Raw genomic sequence first — 19,321 nt, 5'->3', positions numbered from 1 at the left:
GGCGACGTTGAGCGCGTCGATCCCGTCGATCGTTCGTCAGATGAAGGAATGGATCGTCTCGAAGATGAGTATATACACACACACACAGAACGCGCGGATCAATGAGAAGCTTGGACCGGGTTGGACGATCGACCGGATCGATTCTGCGCTACGTCGCCCACGTTCGTACATTCATATACGTTCATTAGTAATAATTATTATATATATTTATATATATATATATATATAGAATTCTGAATTTTACAAGAAACCGTCTTTCAATTGGTGTTTATACTTTCTCCATTTATAATCATCCGCGAACACGCTTGATTCAACTGTCGTTATAATATTATTTAAGAAATAGAACAAGGATATATTTATTTTGTATATATATATAATATATATATAATATGTATATCGGCTATCAATAATGTCATCTCTGTTAAACATTCGATAACATTGAACATCACATACTATTCCTTTCCGTCGTCCCCGTTATCTCGTTCGAGCCGGGTCCAATGGGACCCCGGGAATATTTTTCACCATTTTTTTTCTATCCTCCGTTTTCTCTTCCTCTCCCCATGATTAAACAGACTTTTAACGGCGTTTATACCCGCCTATTGACAACGTGGCTCTTGACGGGGGCGGGGGGTCTTTCTCCGCTTGCCCCCCGCCCCCGAGTCGCTTATTGGACAGTATCAGACGTGAAGACACACATCGATCACACGCATACTTTCTCTCTCTGCTTTCATTCTCACTCTCTCCGTCACATTCGCATTTTCTCTCTATCACTTTCGCTCTCTCTATCACTTTCGCTCGCTCTATCTTTCTCTCTCTCTCTCACTTATATGTATATATATAATATATCTCTCTCTTCAGTTAAAAGAAAAACAAAGTGCAGCTCGCGAATATGTTCGGCATCCTCGTGTATGCCACACCCACAGCCTCAGAAGTTTCCGTAATACAATAATAATTGATACGCCTACATATATGTGTCCTGTGTGGATCGTGTGTCGTCTGTGTGCAGGTGTGTCAATATATCTATATAATATATATATATATTTATATAATTCATTTATACCCTCCTTGTATTTATAATAATAGTAATAATAATTATAATAATAATAATTATAATAATAGTCATCGTAAATCGTAATAATTGTAATAATAATAATAATAATATTAATAATAATACCGTCTACTTAATCTTAGTAGTACTTTTACGCCGGTACTCGTAATCGCCACAGCGGGTGTGTACCCCCTTACAATATACATATATGTATAATATTTATAATGCGTATAGTTACGTGTATATATTAATTTAGAATTGTGCAATGAAGGTTTAGAGCCATTGGTGCGACTACTGCTGCGGATGTGGTCGGACAAGTCGCTTTCCGCCTACTATACACGACAAAACACGTGGGGTGCTGGGTGGGTAGGTGGGTGCAATCGTTTCGGAATCGCCTCGACAATGAAAAAAACAACCATACTAGATTAAGAAGATGATCTCCTCTGCGCGGTACCGAGAGATAGCTACACCCTTCTGCGTCCTCAGTCTTCCTATTCCCTCTGCTCTCCAGCCCTCTACAAATCCAACGATTCCAAAGATCCTCGAGAGGAAGGACTCTACCCTAATCTCTTAATCTTCTAATCACTTAAGCTCCGCTATCTTCCGGACGAGGCCGGACCATCGACAGAATGAAAAACGAAACGATAATGAAAACGATCATCTCGGTCCTCCTTGCTTGCTCGCTTGTACGGTGTGTCTCTAGGATCGGCTGCGAGGGCTGTCCAGAACCGGTCTCTCTCTCTCTCCACCCCTTTCCGCAACAAGGTTCCTCCCTGTTCAGCGTTCGTCCGGCGGCAACCTAGGCGTACAGGCTCGGGGGAAGGCAAACTCGAGCTCCCTGGGCTCCAGGAACAGTGTTTCGACTCTGTTATACCCAGGAATCGCCGGCGGAAGCCGCGGTCGAGTTCGGCGGTACGTTCACCGTCGCGGTGGCCGCGGAGCCGTCGGGCACGCCCACCACACCGTCGGTCACCCATTGGCCGGCCGCCGGTGGGATCGCCGCCACGCCCACTCCGCCGCCCACCGGGCCCTGACCCTGTCCCTGGCCCACCCCCAGCTCATACTGCCGCTTCTTTTTCTTCTCCAAGTTAACTTGCGCGTAGAGCGGCTCACCGGGTTTCGGTTGCTGCAACACACACAAGCCAACGGTTAGTTAGAGCCCTGGCTGATCAGCGCCGGGGGTGGACGCGGGGGTGGGCTGTGTACCAAGGGGATGGGCCCGGCACCTGGATCCTTAGGACCCCCGGGGACAAGTGTGCTTCTTTCGTATCGTGTTCGTTCAATCTTATCATTGGCTTCTCGGTTTTACTGGGCTTGGCTTGCAGGCCGGGACTGATGGGACTGGGCGTGGCTTGCGGGGTGGGGCCAATCGCGGAACGGTCTGTGCTCCAGCAATTTGGGACGTATCGTGTAAGAATGTTCGAGGTGTTTCGATGGTGCTGCTTAGAGAAAACGATTAAAAATCTTCGGTGCTAGGATCGGTTCCGGTTGGATGACTGTTGAAAGAGTCGTTCCCACACGGATCGGGCGCACCAGAAGTGCGCTGAACAGAATGGAGTAGGAGTGTGTATACTGTCAGATACTCTTTTATTATGCTCGATTAATTTGGATATAAATAGATTATAAATAAGTTCGTGCAATAGTCAACGTATCATTATAAACCATGCTTTTGTGGTGCGTCTAGCCTTTCTCTCGTACAATAAATGTCGCTTAACGGATGTGTATAAAAAGAACTTATATCGTAACAACTCTTCTTTGACATTATTTCTGTTTCAGTTCCTCTCGGGTTGCTGCCGCTTTGTTCTTTTTCTCTTTTGTTCAGACTGCTACGTGATTTTAACAACGTGTGTGTTTTAGACACCGCGGTGATATTTAATGTTTGGAGTGGACCTCCGAGGAAGAACTCAACACACAATCATGTCAGCGTGTAAAGAGACTCTTGTTGTGCTTGTACATTACCCTGCTTACTGTGAACTGATCGAACTGTGTATGTGTGTATGTGTCTCTGTTGTACAGTGATTAATCTCGGTCTACCGATTACTTCTGTTTCCTCGGTGTGTATGTTTTACTTCTCTTAATTGGTAATATAGACTATGATCACTTAGGTAACGAGTGAAAAACCGAGTCCTCGAGATCTCTACGTTCGTGGAGGAACAGAGGTTCGAATGGGATCCTTTCAAACAAGTGAGTACACGCTACTTCCTACCGTTAGAGTTGTGTTTAATTACTGTTATAACCGGGCAGTGACCGTCAACCTTTGTGCGCTTCTTTTCGAACGAGTCTGGTAAATCACTTGCGCCTCCGTACGATCGCGCGCGAGGCGTTGACGTCGTTGAAAATTTACTGAACAACGGTGCAGCGATGTCCAATTTCCAACGGAACATTCTATACAACGCCAAAACTCCAGAAAATATTCTACGCGCATCCTTGACACGTGCCCGAATCATTTTTCCCGAGTTCTGTAGCGTATTATATCGAAGTTCGATGAAAGTTGGAGGTCTGAATGGTACGCTGCTTGATCGGTGTGCTTGTCGATGGCTGAGCTCTTGCCCCCCGTCGATTAAAAAAATTCTTGAAGTATATTTTGGTCCTGTAATACCTACTCTCTTATACAATCATAGAATTATGCAAGACACACTTCAACGCTAAAGTTAACAATCTGACTCTTTAACTCTTTCGTATAATTAATTCGTGCATAGACTCCGTGCATCGTCTTGCTATAGTCTACAGCATAAATAGTCGAATGCCGGTTCAGTGGCAAACGCCTGCGATCCTTCCTGGGTATCAAACATTACTAACTGGACTTTCACGGCTATAACTCTACACCTTAACACGGCTACTGCAAAAGTTTATAGGCTTAAATGAAAGGAAGAATTTCTCTACTCGTCGCGCGAACGCCGACGAAACAAGTTCCGTCTCGTTACAGCGAAGACTTTGTCTTATCGTCTATAAAAAAATCTGCATAGGAAGATCCATGGAAATCAAGAACAACTCGAGAGCGCCATACGACGAGTGTAATCATCGGGTGACGAGCAATGAAGCTTTTCCTCCGTAGCGTCGCGTTGCTCCAGCACGCGCCCACTCTGCTTCACCGCCGATTACGGAGCAGCGGCAATTGCGCGGGGGCGTGGCACTCGTTTGTCGCAACCTCGATCGCGCGACGTTACGGAGGGAAAACAATAATTTCCATGAAATGCAGAAACAAATTGTGCAACGGAGGCTCGACGTTTCCTATCAACGTGTATCGTTTCATTTTCTAGACCGCGGATGCACTTTTCTTTTCTCATGTGATATAAATTCTGTTTCGTTACCCGATAACAATGCTTCTTTTCCTACTACATATTGTTATTATAATTGTGTAGATTATTGTGTAAAAATTGTTAGATAATTCAATGGACTGTTTGATGCGTGACCGCACACGATTCTACAGTAATACTGCGCTAACAAATGCCGTTTTCCTTTTTTTTATCGTTTTAGCATAAAACACGTGGTGATAATTGGTACTCGTTAATTGACTTAGTTTATACACTTATAAATGTTCGTTAAGTAACTGCGGTTCACTCACTCTCTCTCTCTCTCTCTGTTTATCACAACTAATCGGAATTTTTCTCCACGTTCGCATATGCCTCCGTGTGTGTAATGATATTTCGCGGCCCTGTCTGTTCCTCGTGCAAGCGGATAAATATTATAAATAAAGTGTCGTGATTATTATAGGCGTCACAATGTCGAGATTATGACCGTATCGTCCCCGCACATACATAATAATGCGATATATCTCTTCTAAGTAATTCCAACGGGCATCTCGTATAGAGAAATGCTCGCCACGTAGATCGTAATGTATATATAATATAAAAATTAACAAAAAAGAGAAAAATCAACAAAATCAATCTCTGTGTAAACCGCGCGATTGGCGTCTTCTATTTTCTGCGATTTTTTTTATCGAAACAAGAAACGGTGTATATATAGAATCTCGTCTACGTAGATATAGATAAATCTGCACTGATACTGACAAGAGGAAGACTCAATTTGCAAAAGAAAGAAACTCTTAGTTTAAACGTTAGTTCTGTTAGAAAAACTTCTCTCCTGGACGTTTGTTCGAATATTATTATTTTCTTTCTCGTTTTCCATTTTTTTTTTCTTCTACAGTTGTTAGTCATTTGTTAATGATATCGTGGTAACTGCGAAGTAAACAAACATAATAATCGAATAAACAGTCTAGCCGGCCCGTACACGAATCCGTGTCCCGGGTCTTTTCTGTTTTTCACTGTTTTCCTTTTCTTTTATAATTTTTTTTAATTTTTACTTTCACTGAGAAAACGTGGTACCCTAAAAACCTACCGGTGGAACCTACCCCAAAAAACGTGTGTTCGTCAACAGTGCCATTTTTTTTTTTTAGTTGTTGTTACTTACAGACTGATATATATTCGGTCGACCAACGTTATTAGAATTCATATTCGCTCTTTGAATCGTTCGGTCCTCGTATCTGGTGCTTCCTTGGCTCGCCATCGGTCGGTTCAGAGTGCTACAATCATAGCTATATTTCAACGTAGTGCCGCGACGTTCCATAACGAATTAGGACTCTGCTCAACTCAAATTACTAAACGTACTAACGAAAAATGACGTCTACGAAAAAGATTCTAAAGCATAGACTGAACGTTCAACTGCAGAGTCCAAGAACTCAAAGTAACAAACGGAAACCTCGGTTGTTCGACAATGAAATCAGATTGAACCGTAAGACGAAAATAAGATGATGATTTACGATAGGCTAAACGTTAATTACCTATTTGCATTGTTGGGTGAATTAGGCCCTGAGTTTCGTGCCGCAACCGTTTTCGTCACGAAATCTTGCTCCTTCCATCCGTGCTTCTTGTAGACGTCTCTCAGTTCTTGGTGCTGCCACATAGTGAATAATACTTGTCCTAAAACGTTATATCGATTTAATTAAACCGTTCAGGGATCTGTAGATTGGGTATTGAAGCGTCCCGTTTGTCTTGCCTGCAAATTTAAGAACACGGGGCGTGTACTTCTGGCGTTGCCTGGTGATGTTCATTAATCTGTCCACACCACCGGCGTCCAGCAGTGACCGCGAAAATTCGGCGTTCTTCTTTATGACTTCGTTTAGAGTGGCCAGAACGGCGGCGATGGTGTCGTCGCTCGTTCCCTGGTCGTGTTGGTTGTTTCCTGACGGCAGCTTCTGAATGAGATCTCGCATCGCGTACTTCCCTATCAATTCTTTGTTACGTTGGTCTATTGCTAGGTTCCTGAGCGCTGTGGCCACCGCGCAGACCACGCGGTCCACCTAAAACAACAATCGATTCGTTGAATCGCTCTCTGTCCCCTCTCGGTGTGTCGTTAGAAATTATTTCTACAACTCGCGTACCTCCATTCGCAGTAGTTCCACGAGGATTGGAAGTCCTTTCTCCTTCCTCACAGCTGCGCGAATCTCGATGCTCGGCTGCCAGTAGCAAGCCGCGAGGTTCTGAAGAGCCCCGGCAGCTGCCTCGAGTGTCTCCGGGTTTGAACAAGTTTGCAACAGTTTCAGGTAGGACTGCACCACCTCTGGTTGCCAGAGCAACTCCATGCCTCTGACCGGCTCTGTCCTAGGACTAGTCGTGCGCGAGGCTGTGGTCTCCTTCTGCACTGGCTGGCCGTCCTTCTTCTTCTTGCTACCGCCGAAGCAGCCCAGATTCTCACCTAAAGCACAGAGGTTCAGGATTGACAGTATTTCGGAAGCAGACTCGCCGCGGTAGCTTGTCGATAGCTGCGTGGAACCTAACGCGAACAGTGCTACTCGATTCGAATATCCAATTCTCAAAGTCTGAAAGAATTGCCTTGTGCATTTAGTTTTTGAACTGCTCGCGCTACTTTTGTCAATGACAACTCGTTGGCAAAGTATTGTCCGAGTAACCAAGGCACGAACAAGTGGTTTTTGCCCTGGGGGACACGCCGAGCATTGACATCTAGAGGCAAGGATGCTCAGAGTGGGCGCGGCCATGTCGACAAGGCGTGGCTTCGTGGCCCCGCAGGACAATCTGTGTTCGTGCCTGGGTGAACGAATCGTATTTTAAGAATGCACTACGGATGCACGGGGAATACGAAGCCTCTACAAATAAAGAACTCTTAATCTAAGTTGTCTATATACACTAGAAAGCGGGGATTGAACGCAGCCAAGTATTGTTTCTTTAAATACAGACGAACGTCAAAGTGTGGCCGGCAGGGGGGGAATTCATGTTGGAACAATGATAAAGGGGACGATGACGTGAGTTGTTTTCGGACGGTGATATCTCGGCATGCCTCTAAGCTTCGAGCGCTGATCTCGATCGGCATCTTATCAGCGTCGCGGCTCTCGATAACATCGACGGAGCGACCATTGAAAAGCGGAGCATGCTCTAGCGAATTCGATTACGATGCAAACCGAGAGGACTATGCGGCTAGCAGTGGAATTACAAGAATGTCTTACCTTGACATAAACTGTACGCTAAAAAGATTGAAACACATTTTAATCCATGCTGAACTAGGAAAAGGGTGTAACGTCGGTTACGTTTTTCGAACCGTTTTTTACACCGCTCGAGTTTCGTCTTTGAACAAGAAAAAGAAAAGAAAAAGAAAGGAACTTCGAACGCACGAGACAGAATCTACGAAAGAAAATCGGGATGGTCCGGCGCAGGTGAGACAGGTACAAAAATATAACAACAGAGACACCCAAGCCAATTACAATGCCTGATGAGGGAACACAGGAGAGGGGGGAGGCTTTGCTAACCGTTCTGTGCTAGGAGAATCATTGTTCCCGACAATGATGTGGTCTCGTCTGCCGCACACAGTAATTCCATCAAACGTTTAAGCGGTCTCAACAACAACTTCAGACAAAGACGTAAGCATCACAACAAACGGAAAGTGTGTACACAGGTCGGAGAAACCGTCTTAATAAACTCAGTGTAGGGGGATGGGCTAGCTACGAGTTCTAATTACTACTTTGCACAATCAAATAGGGTATCAAAAAACGCATTGTCAATATATGGTTACTGTACAGAGACGCTCTTCCAAGCGTCCGTTAACATATTAATCTAAGACGAATAGCTACGTTTATCTATCCTAGTGTTATCTAATAGAGGAAACCTTGAATGTTATTCTTTCTTCGCCGGATTACAGATAGCTTAGCTATAGACTCTATTTATTCGAGTACTTGCTGTCGATGCATCTTTCTGTCAGCCTATATTTGTCGATGCACCAACAGGTCTATAATAAAAGGTAGACGGTACGAAAACAAAGGGAGAAACCAGAATACAGGGAAGAGGAAAGGACGAAAAAGGAAAAAAGACTTTTTATCAGAAATAAATTTACGGCTAATTAATATTTGCAGAGTGGACATATGCTCACTCAAGATTTTTCTGAAAGAAAATCGAGATAACTCTTAACGTGTCTCGACGAAAAAAAACAGATGTTATCCGTAAACACAGTACGTTCGATTCATTACACCTTGGTGGTATCTGACCGTTCCTTCGAATCTCCGGATTAATTACAGAACCCGATCGACTAGAAGTGAAACGGTCCATTGTACACCCGAGCAATTAACGCTATCTCGAGCCCATAAATATCCTTCCCAAGCTAAAACCTTCGGACACGGCGCGCAAGTACGCACTTCCTCTGTTATCTTATCACAGGGTAAAGGTACAACCGCTTATCATCCGCACACACCATTCGGCTGCATGCGTGTCACCGCATGCCCACTGAGTAAACCCGCGTGTCTTCGCAAAGGTACTCTCATTCCCTAGAATGCAGCGTGAACGAAAGAGGATTCTCACCTTTGGCGGGCGCCGCCACCCTGTTCTGCACGGTGGACTGGATGGGGTGCTTGTCGTAGTTCGGGTCTTCCACCTCTTGACACCGGTAGCTCAGGTTTCTCAGGATGCAGACGCAGTTCTCGACGATCTTGTTGCCGATGTTGGACTTCTCGATGGCCGACCGAACGACGTAGAGCAGCGCGTCGACCAGGCCGTCGCACTCCCTCAGCTTTTTCCTCGCGTACTCGCCGGCGCTGGAGACGTTTCTCAGGACACCCGAGGCGTTCCTGAACACCGTGGACCAGCAGGTCTCTCCGCTCGAAGAGCTGGGGTCCCAGCCGCTGTGCGGTATGATTATGTTGTTCACCACCATCGTGACGCCGTCGTCGATGATGGACTTCTTCAGGTCCTGAAAGAATCGATCAACAACCTATGAGACCTGAACAAGGATGACGAACGTATAGCGTTTCCATAGTCAAGACGTCGGCTCACCTCGCACGACGACAGGTTCCATAAAACCCCGGTGACCAGTTCTTTCACGTCGGAGTCCGATGTCCTGCGTAGCAAATTGATCAAGGCCGGCACACCCCCGGCGTTCTTGATGGCCCTCTTGTTCTCGTCGTTCTGCCTGCCGTAGGACAAGTTTCTCAACGCCCCGCAGGCGTTTCTATAAACATCCGGATTATCGTGATCCAGTAATTGCACCAGCGGCGGTATCCCGCCGAGACTTCTCGTCTTCTGTTTGTTCGGGTCGTCCATGTAGCAGAGATGCTGCAGGTACGCGGCGGCGTTCGCCTTGATGATGTTGTTCGGGTTGCTGAGGAACCCGATCACCTCGGACAGGTTCGGATCCCTCCATCTCATCGACTTCTGGTCGTCGTCCAACGGGCTGGCCATCCCGGGCACCACCGGGTGCCGCGACTGTAGCCGTTGAAGGTGGACCTCGTCCTCGAACATTCCTGGTGGTACTCCCGACGACAAGGGGACCGGGTGGCCCTCGTCGTAGCCGGGTACATCGCTAGGAACTGTGACCGGACCTACACCTACGCCGGATCCGTATCCGACTGGTCCGTAGGGGGACGGTGACACGTAACCGTACGGCACTTTGCTCTCGTCTGCGGTCAGATTCGAAGATGCTCGGTTAGGGGAACGCTCCAAATTGGATCGGACTGGGAAACCAGAACCTGATTTTGAAGCCCGGGTCACCTCATCGTCGAACACGCGCGCTCTCTCGTGTTCCAGAAGAATTTAGAAGGGAAACAGGGTGTTAAAGAGCAAAGTGATTTGCAAAGCCGATTAGACGCGTCCGTGTAGATTTAGAATTCCCGGAGTTCCCCGGTCCTCGTATATGCCTAGAAGCTTTCGGGAATCCTAGGCCTTCGCATTCCGCCGGTTATCCTTGGGAGTCCCGGCCTTTTGCATTCCCGGATTCCTCGCGAATACTGTCGGACCTTTTTAAGGTCCCTACTACCCCCAAGGGAGCACCGGTAAATGGCAAGTGACGCGCAGGGATCGTATCTTGGGAATACCGAGCTCGGATATCTTCAGAAAGTCTTCGAGATTATTTGCGAAACGGTAATGCCCCCTTTTAAACACGAACGATTAATTAACCGAACACAGCCTCCCCCCTATTCATCGAATCTATAAAATATTCCGTCGAGTTTGCAATATTGATCGACGTCAAAGTGTATTTCTGTTGCGCGCGTTACCGGGATTCCGAATGCCGTCTTTAATACCCTGTGCCGCGCGACACCGAAGAACCGCAGAATCACTGCGGTCGTTGATAGGAGAAAAACTCGTTCGGCGGACCAATAATTAGCCGAGGACTCGATCGGACTGCGGTCATGATCCTTGATACTTGGCCGTAGACGTGAAACGCATAATTCACTCATATTATCCATGGAATATGGACGGGGTGAGGGGAAGATGATGTCTGAACGAGGTCAACGTGACAATGCTGAACGACGGGGGTGGGGGCTAGGCGGGGGAACCGAGAAACCAAGCTAGAGAGAGAATGAAACTCGCGCGAATAGCGGACGCAGAGCGCGAGACTATGATAGAGAGGAGGATAGAGCAAGAGCGAGAAAAAAAAAATTTTAAATAAATTATTGATGTGACCCTACCATGAGGATGCTGAGAGGGTTCGCCAGAGTCATCCATATTCCAAGAGTTGCTGATTTGATCTAGAGGGAACACAAAATAACAAACGAACGTCAGGCATAGAGAGATAATTAAAGTGAATTATGCTCTGCCCGGTGACCACGAGCAGACAAATAGCCGTGGCCGCGCTGCAACATGATAGCTGAATGTCTCATTATAGGACCCTGGCGGGATCGACGCCGCGTGACCCGTTACCAAAAAATCGAACGCGGGCCGACACGCGGCCGATTTTCGCACGGCGGGGTGAACACCGTGTCGTTCTCGCTTCCTTTTTTTGTTTTTCATCCTCGTACGTACCATACTGATCCCCGGGGCCGCCTGGACTAGGAGTGATACGATAATGATCCGTTAAAGCTGGATTCAGGCCTGGATCGATGTCGTTGTACCCGGTATCCACGTATGGCGCCGCTTTGCGCAGGTATTCTTCAAAGAAAAAGAACAAGAAACGGTCACGCGCTCGATCAGGAATCCCGTGTACCATCGCTACGACCAATTTCGGAAATTTCACTCGCGCGCAGCGAGAACGCTGACGCTGAGCAACCGCGACACCGCCGCCGCGTCTATTTCTCGTAGCTACTCTCGCCAGAGTTTCATTAGAAGCTGTACGGTTTTTGCGGCGGAGGTCGTAACGACGATACTAAATTCGGTGCTCGTGTCGCACCGATGAAGATGTAAGGTAGTTACCGTGCGGTGGCGATGCACGACTGTGCTCCGAAGGACTATGAGGACTGTGAGGGGAATGCGAGCGCGGTATGTAGATGCCCGGATACCCCGGCTGGGGCGGATACCCGATGAACGGTTCATAGTGCTCGTACCCGACCATGTACGAGTCCGTCGGGTACCGCGGGTCCGCGTGCTGATAGTCCTGGGACATCAATGGCACCGACATGTAGCTGACCGCTCCTGGGTCCGGCTCCATGTGTGATACTTCGCGCACTACTTTCGACACGCTTGTCACCTGGAACGGAATCAAACAGGCGGTTACAGCGGCGGCGTGACCATGTGCCGCCCGGGGGGCGTGGCCTCGGCTGGGCGTGGCCCGCGAAATTGCTTTTTCTAACATGGCAAAATATTTAGCGGGCGTAGCGTGCAAACGTCTGTAGCAGAAGTTTGTTTAGAACGTAACCCCCGGTTCTAGGTAAAATGAGGCAGTCGTTTTACTATTCTGTGGGTGGGGTCCGGAGGGGAGAGGCGTGGTTTCGATGGAAGGAGGGGAGTTACGATCGGCACGGGAAGCGAGTTCATAGAGGAAATGCTGGAAAGTGTTTCGTTGTTCGACGGGTGGCGCAAAGCTTTGACGTGGAACGAGGCCCGCGAAGATCAAACGGAAGATTTCGTGGGGAACAGGGAATAATTGCCGGGTCCGAATCGAACGGTCCGATATCTGGGAAAACGGGGCGCGCGACTTACTTGTTGAGTAGTCTGCTGCTTGTGGGACCGGATGAGTAATGGATCCTCTTGGACAGACAAATGAGACGAATGCAACGAGTGGGTGTCCGCCTGGCCGTTACTTCCGTGGTAATCTGCATCACTCTGTCCACTGGAAGAAAAAAAGAACCGTCCGCAATAATGATCAATTAGCGGCGCGTTCCGCGCCATCGGGCAATCAACGATTTGTGTCGGCGGGGCCGGGGGTCGATAACTTACGTGTATTGCGGCATGTCGGGTCCTTTTTCCTGGAGAACGCGTCTGAAAATACAGAAGCATCGGGGTCACGCGATCGTACATGAGAACGGGCCGCGCGAAGGTTACGGCACAACAGAGAGCAACAACGGTTTATCGATTCGTCGAGCAGCAAGAATCGACGCACAGGCAAAACAATGTTCGCGCGGAAAGAAAAAGCGGATAAGTACGGATGAATGATCTGGGATGCCCTAGAAAATGTAGGCGGCGCGGAACAACGAAAGAAACACACGCGCGCGGAAAATATATGTATATATGTATATACCGTGCATACGGAAACCACGAGACGACTACGTTACGACACGCAAAAACATGGCACACGCATAAACGAAAGTACGAAGGAGCCGCGAATGGCCTACTAAAGCGTCCAGGAATACTTCTAATTGCGCTAAACTACTCGTGTCCCTTGTCCACGCGCACCAACACGTTCGTACGGTCACTCGCGCTCTCACCCCAACAAACACCACTCGGAGGCATGCGAGAAACCAACACACACGCTGCCAGTGCGGCCGAAGTTATTCATTCTGAGTCACGTGTACGTTCCGTTAACTAACGAGAATTCGGTGATAATGATCGGTGGATGATTTTTAGCAGTACGTTTTAGCCATGGTCTATTTAGGCCCTCGGTGCGCTCGACGCGAACCTACTCTTCGCCAGAAGTCTACGAGAAGCGTTCAATTCGCGTGAACAGTGTCAAAATCTTATCGTTGTATCAAATCTAAATGATCAGTGGCAATATCATTAATTTTTCATGTTAACTTAAAGTTTGGCGAAGATGTAAAGAAAGTGGGAGGAGCCAGATAGTTTGTAGCGCCAATGAGAACTCGTGGGAGGAGCTAGCAGTGAAACAAGACGAATAAGGGAATGGTGGGCGGGGCTAAGGAAGTTTCGGAGTCCGTGAAAAATTGTGAGAGGAATGAAAATTTATGGAAAGGTTTAAGAAGCAACGATAGAGATCAATTTAGCACCGCGAGTTCCAAAACCGCGGGTTCCATGGCGCACCGGAATTTTCTGGAAGCCCCTCCTCCCCGTGTCGAGCGCAGCCGAGGATCCGTCAGCGAAAAGATCGGCGATACAGCTGGATGAGTTCTCGCCGGCGATGATCGCAAAATGAAACGAGGTGGGGGGGAAGTGGCTGCTTAAGTGATGACCAGTGAACGACTATCATTTGTACACTCGCATTCAGAATGACTAACCTCGTGATTAGGTCATGTTAGTCACCTCTGCGTGATCTCGGTGCGCGTAATGCTGTGCTCCTGTCGCTTCTCGATCCGACGGTTCACCAGCCTGACATTAACAATTTTTGCCAGCGTTATTGGGGACTGCGGGGGAGGTCGGCTGTGGGAGGGTCAGGGGGCGTGGCCTCTCTAGGTGTCTACCGTGCAACCCGGTGCGACAACGGAAGATTGTAACTGTCTTTTTCAACGATTAAACCCGGTCAAACGACGCAAATGTACGTCCGACTTCGACGATGCCAATGAAGCTGTTCGTTTTGTTAGTTTTTCAGCCCGTTTGTTAGTTTTTGAACCCGTTTGTTAGTTTTTGAACCCGTTTGTTAGTTTTTGAACCCTTTTGTTAGTTGAAACAGGAAAGAACGTTAGACGCGTGAACATCGAAAGCTAGCCAAGAGATTCACGTTGCTTTTTTTCGGTTGCTTTAGAAAGGGAGAAGAATGTATAGTTAATCGGTTACGAGTCTCTCGAGAGTTCGAGGAGAGAAAGACACTTACAGACAGGAGTCAACCAGCTGATTATTTGACATACCAGCTGATTTTTCGTCTCTTGCCGCTCAGCAGTCGAAGGCGTCTCCTGCAACAAAACAAGACAAGCAAAGGATCAGTAAAAATGTTGGAGCGATCGATTCGCGGGAAACGAGCGCTTCTAATCTACGAAGAAGCAAGAAATAGATCTCTCGTCGGCGAAAGAAACGGAACCGTTTCTTAATCGACGGATCCGCGAACGGCTCGAAATCCTCCTCGACCGCTAATTCCATCCGCGCCGTGATAAAAAGGCGGTTCCCGCGAAGTTTTGATTAACGCCCGGTGGTCCTCGATCCCCTTTTTTCAGTCGGCTCGCGGGATACGTTAATTAATTTCATCAGTTTCGCGTAGTTAGCGCGAGGCTGCGGCGCGTCGCCGGCACCTCCCGTAATCACGGCATTAAAATATAAAACGAGCAGAAGAGTTTAATTAATTTGCTGCCTCGTCGCTCTTTTATCGTGTGTGGTTCGATTGCCTCGCCCACACACGCGCGCGCGCGCATACTCCTGTGCACACGCCCGAACTAGGAACATAAAAGGATGACACAGATCCAACGGAGAAGCTCGCTAACGAATTCGGCTAGCGCAGCGAGAGCACCTCGGAATTTCACAGTCTCCTAAAGGGATTCGGTTGCTCTCTCTCTCTCTCTCTCTCTCTCCGTCCGACCGGCGGCTGTCCGTTTCCACTTATTGCGAGAGGACTCGCATAATTGTTCGCCGCTTGCTGTATGGAATTACCCTCCCCCTAACCCCCCCTGGAACCCGGTCAACTTTCCTTGCCACCCGCTATGCGAAAACTAATCCAAGGCTGGACATCGAAACAGAAACTCGGAATTGATTGTCCCGGTGTAAAATGAATATTAAAGCTCGCCTGTGCGGTTGTCGCCGGCCGTTAATCACCCTCGCGTTAAGTGCCCGAACCGGGTGTCCCAGCGTGATCTTTTTTTTGGAAACTGCTTTCCACCGGTAATCTATCTCTCGGCCATTTGCATTTTGTCTACGTCGTCGCAGCGGCGGTGACATTTCCACTCGGAGGGCGATTCGGTCGGTCGAAGACCGAATCTCCCTGTATCCGGTAGATAGAGGAAAACCCAATTCCTCGATTTCGGTTAGGAACATCGCTGGGAAACGGTCCGACTTTTATCGCGATGATATGGTTACACCGAGGGCTGGCCATGTTGTTCGAAATTCGAACATCGCCGAAAATCGATTAACGCGCGTGTAGCCAGAAAATCCATATCAAGTGTTCTACACGGTCTCTATTGTTCCACAAACCAGGGGAAATTTGGGAGCGGGACGGTCGGCGTCTGCTGCTTCCCGAATATCGTGCGAGCATGATTTTCCAGTACGGGTACACGGCCGATAGACGAGAGGGAACGATTCCCGATGATAAAGGGTTAAAGAGGTGGCGAAAAGGCGCGTAACCGCCGCGTCCCCGTGTAATAATTCCCGGTAACGTCGATGAGAGAACACGGCTCTCCGTACCAGTGACATCGATTTCTTCGTTCCCCGGGCCGCGAATCCAGGTCGAAAGCGCAATAAGAGTGCCATAACTTAAACAAATACCCTCGGTGTTCACCGTCCCTTTTTCCCATCTTGCCCGTCTGTCTCGCCGAGTGGAAATTTTGCGCTCCCCGTGTTTGCCATTGTCGCGATATTTTTTTCTCTCTCGGTCGTTGAATTCGACCGCTGGCCTCGTCGAGCTCACTTAATAATTTCAATGAAGAATCGGAAAGAGAGAGCCCCCCCCCCTCCCTATCTCTCTCTCTTTCTTTCTCTCTTTCTGTCACTCCATTTCTCTCGCTCGTTACACCTGGAGTTCTATAGGTGCGACGAACTCTGCTCGCTGCACTTGCACCGCTGAGAGTCTACCTGAAATCGCGGGAACCATCTTTACTTTTCTTTTTTTTTTTCAAGCACGAAGGGAACGGCGGTTCGAGGGGGTCCTCGAGCAGAAAATGTCCCCAATGCTGGAATTCAATTTTCAGTTAAACGTTGTAACCCCTCGTCGGCGGACATTTTTTCCAGCATTAATCCGGCCCCGAGGGCGTTGAATTATTGTTGGAATATCGTGCCGGCGCGGTCGGCACTCGCTCGCAGATCTGTCTGCGACTGTTTGCGAATTAAAAATCGGTAACTCGAGAACGAACCGAGGAGATCTTTCGAAAAATTCCTAAATCGCATAGTTTTCTAAAATGTCCAGGTTACCATCGACTCGAGTGCAATATTGCAGAATCCCAGAATAAATAAAATAAAATTAAATTAAATTAAATAATTGTATTCACTCGCTAACTCGTCGTCGAATTGTTTTTATCGCTTATTACGAAGTCATGTTGATCGGTCCAAGTAATCGTGATTAAACATCATAATGAAAAATAGAACAGGAGCGATCGCGAAGAATTAAGTCCGCGTAGATTATCGAAATATCACGCCGTCGGTCGGATGAAAAACCATCTCCGACGGAAATCAGCCCCGCGAGAGTCTACGGGCCGGAGAGATGCACGCGCAGAAAAGACGGTTCTCGCCGGCGGGTTATTCGGCGGGATAGAAAAAAAAGAAAAAAAAAAGGAAGAAGAAGAAGAAGGGGGTATCCGAATTCGTTCCGACGTGTAAAAAATCTAATATGCCGGAGACTATTACGGGACAAAGCTCCGGGCGACGTTGGCCCAGATTTTCGGCTGCTGCCGCCGCGGACCCGCTGAAAAGCTCAAAAGCGTTCTCACGCCTGCGACGCTGTTCTTCCGAAATGAAAAATTGCTCGACGAACGCCCGCCAGCCCCTTTTACAATCAATTCCGTGCCGGGGAAATATTAGCCTGCATCGGAGCCCCTGTACCGTCGCTTAATTAACGGGGACGCCCGAACTCGAAACGCTGATTTCCACCAATATGGCCCGGTCGATCCTGCCGAACCCGCCCGCCCGCTCCCCCTCTCTCTCTCTCTCTTTGACTATCTCGCGCAAATTAAATTCCCCGCGAATCAATATTTCGCCGTCTACGCCGTCCGCCGCGACTTGTCTCGCGTTTCTTTGCACCTCGCCCGTAAGATTTTTATTCGCCTCGCCTCCGCTCGCGAGACTCCGCCGCGCTTGGCCTGCGCAGCTCCCTTCCGGTCGAATTTCCAGCGGCACTTTTCGTCTCCCCAAGTCGCGGAGCATCGGTGGAAAATCGTCAAAATGTCCAGCGATCCCTTTTTAATTTAATTTAGCATTAAATATCATTCGAATTTACCTACAAAAATTATACAAAAGGTGATAGGCGACTCCGTTACCAGCCACTGAATTAAGGCGACTATCTCGCCGACGTGTGCTCCAAAAGAAGACGACCTAAACTATTACTACAGAGATAAAAAATATAGAGAGATAAACCCCTGGTCTTACTCGGCCGGTTCAATTTCCACGATTCTCCGTCCGCGGCCGAGCACTTTCGAACAGATAAACGTTCCACGGGGGGGCTGTGTGGGAGAGGCGATTTTTTCAGCGAACCAAAATTGATCGCGGAGTCGCGGAGGCTTCTGGGCCGCGGCCAAATTGCACGGAAGATTAATTTTCGAGCTCCGGGTGAAAAACGGCGAGGGCCCGCGGACCGTCTTCGCTTTCAATTTCGCCGAGGATCCGCCGCTTGCTTAATTTATCGATTCGATCCTCGTGGCTCGGTGATATTCGGCGTTAGGCTCCGGTTACGCTCCCAGGCGGTCCGCGGGAGTGCACGCTCGCCGAATTCGACGCCGAATAGAGATCCATAGGGCTGCTACTTTCGGGAACGTTCTCTAGGGCCGCGCGCAGTTTCCGCGAGTTCGTCCACAGTTACGACTTCATCCGCTCCGGAGGGATGGGGGGAACTTCGCCGCCTATTCTCCGCGCGTTTTCCGAAATTTCCCGAATTTCGGCCGCGCCGTCCCACGGAATATCAACGAGCTCCCGCCACGGAAATCCCGAACTCGAGGCGGTTCGTCTGTTCGAGTCGCCGGGAATTCGAGTCGCGTTTTTGTCGGCGGCTTCTCGCCAGAAGAGAATCAGGGAACGCTGAAAAACGACGGCGCCGAATCCGAACGGTCTTCTCCGTCGTGCCACGAGGGAACCGCGAGAGTATGGCCCCGTTCGCCGGGAAAACGTGCGGGGAACTTGCGGAAAACGCGTAAATCGCCGACGCAGGAAAATCTGCCACTTCGGGACTTCGAATGGCGCGTAACTTTGTCACGCGGCAACGTATTGCGGAGTTCTGGACGCCATATTTTGTCGGCGAGACTCTACATAAAGGAACTTATACAAAGAATTCGTTGGCAACCATAAAAATTGATTAATCCATAGAATACACGCATGGTTTGCTTGAAAAAGATTGTCTACGGTATTGTTAAAATTAGAGATTAGATATGAACCTGTTAATTAATAAGATCAACTTCAACTAACGTCCTAAATACGGATAATATATCGAAAAATATTTTGCCGTAACAAATAATGAGAAAGTGGAAAGAAATTCTTCTCGCCGCGAAGAAAAATTGTGAAACCAGTCGAACGACAGTTAATACCGCAGTTGCCAGGTTAATTGGCAATTTTATCCTCTTCTGGAAAGGTTAGTCTCCTATAAAACGATGCCGCTAAATATTATTTTCCTGTTCTTGAAATATTAATTCTCCCGCGAGATAAATATACGATCGAGTTAGCCTGTGCTTGATTTTCATCTTTTCCCGGCCGATCAATTTCCCAGGGTCTTCCGCAGCCGACCGGAGTAGTGCCGGAGGATCGCAAGGGGAGAGGAGTTCGCGGCGGCCGGAAACGTTGAGGGTTGCCTCGGGAACCGGAGGAACCCTTTTTGCTCTCCTCGGGCAGAGGTGTCGCAATTTTATTCAGCATCGACGGACGCATCCTGCGGCCAGGAATGTCTTTCGTCGGC

The 19,321-nt window shown here is 48.3% G+C and overlaps 1 protein-coding gene across 13 annotated transcripts in view; it reads right to left on the bottom strand.

Moving 5' to 3' along the window:
- Positions 1 to 6: 6 nt before the first annotated feature.
- The window catches only part of P120ctn (adherens junction protein p120), a 42,634-nt gene continuing 23,319 nt past the window's right edge, over positions 7 to 19,321 (bottom strand). The window contains exons 2-16 of one of the 13 annotated variants that reach the window (XM_078190087.1): positions 14,402 to 14,480; positions 13,894 to 13,959; positions 12,637 to 12,678; positions 12,400 to 12,529; positions 11,674 to 11,947; positions 11,287 to 11,412; positions 10,953 to 11,012; positions 9,322 to 9,944; positions 8,851 to 9,238; positions 7,509 to 7,526; positions 6,429 to 6,742; positions 6,044 to 6,347; positions 5,829 to 5,967; positions 5,459 to 5,582; positions 7 to 2,174 (exon numbers count right to left, since the gene is read on the bottom strand). In XM_078190087.1, the coding sequence (XP_078046213.1) occupies positions 1,917 to 2,174; positions 5,459 to 5,582; positions 5,829 to 5,967; positions 6,044 to 6,347; positions 6,429 to 6,742; positions 7,509 to 7,526; positions 8,851 to 9,238; positions 9,322 to 9,944; positions 10,953 to 11,012; positions 11,287 to 11,412; positions 11,674 to 11,947; positions 12,400 to 12,529; positions 12,637 to 12,678; positions 13,894 to 13,959; positions 14,402 to 14,433 (2,898 nt within the window). In that variant the 5' untranslated portion in view covers positions 14,434 to 14,480 and the 3' untranslated portion in view covers positions 7 to 1,916. Of the gene's footprint in view, positions 2,175 to 2,618; positions 5,396 to 5,458; positions 5,583 to 5,828; positions 5,968 to 6,043; positions 6,348 to 6,428; positions 6,743 to 7,508; positions 7,527 to 8,850; positions 9,239 to 9,321; positions 9,945 to 10,952; positions 11,013 to 11,286; positions 11,413 to 11,673; positions 11,948 to 12,399; positions 12,530 to 12,636; positions 12,679 to 13,868; positions 13,960 to 14,401; positions 14,481 to 19,321 lie in introns of those variants that run through there. The other 12 variants (XM_078190095.1, XM_078190096.1, XM_078190098.1 and 9 more) reach the window with 12 other exon arrangements.

Source organism: Augochlora pura, chromosome 9 (genome assembly GCF_028453695.1).
Source record: "Augochlora pura isolate Apur16 chromosome 9, APUR_v2.2.1, whole genome shotgun sequence".
NCBI lineage: Eukaryota > Metazoa > Arthropoda > Insecta > Hymenoptera > Halictidae > Augochlora > Augochlora pura.
Note: the sequence above shows the minus strand (reverse complement) of the source record. Positions and strands in the feature narration are given on the sequence as shown.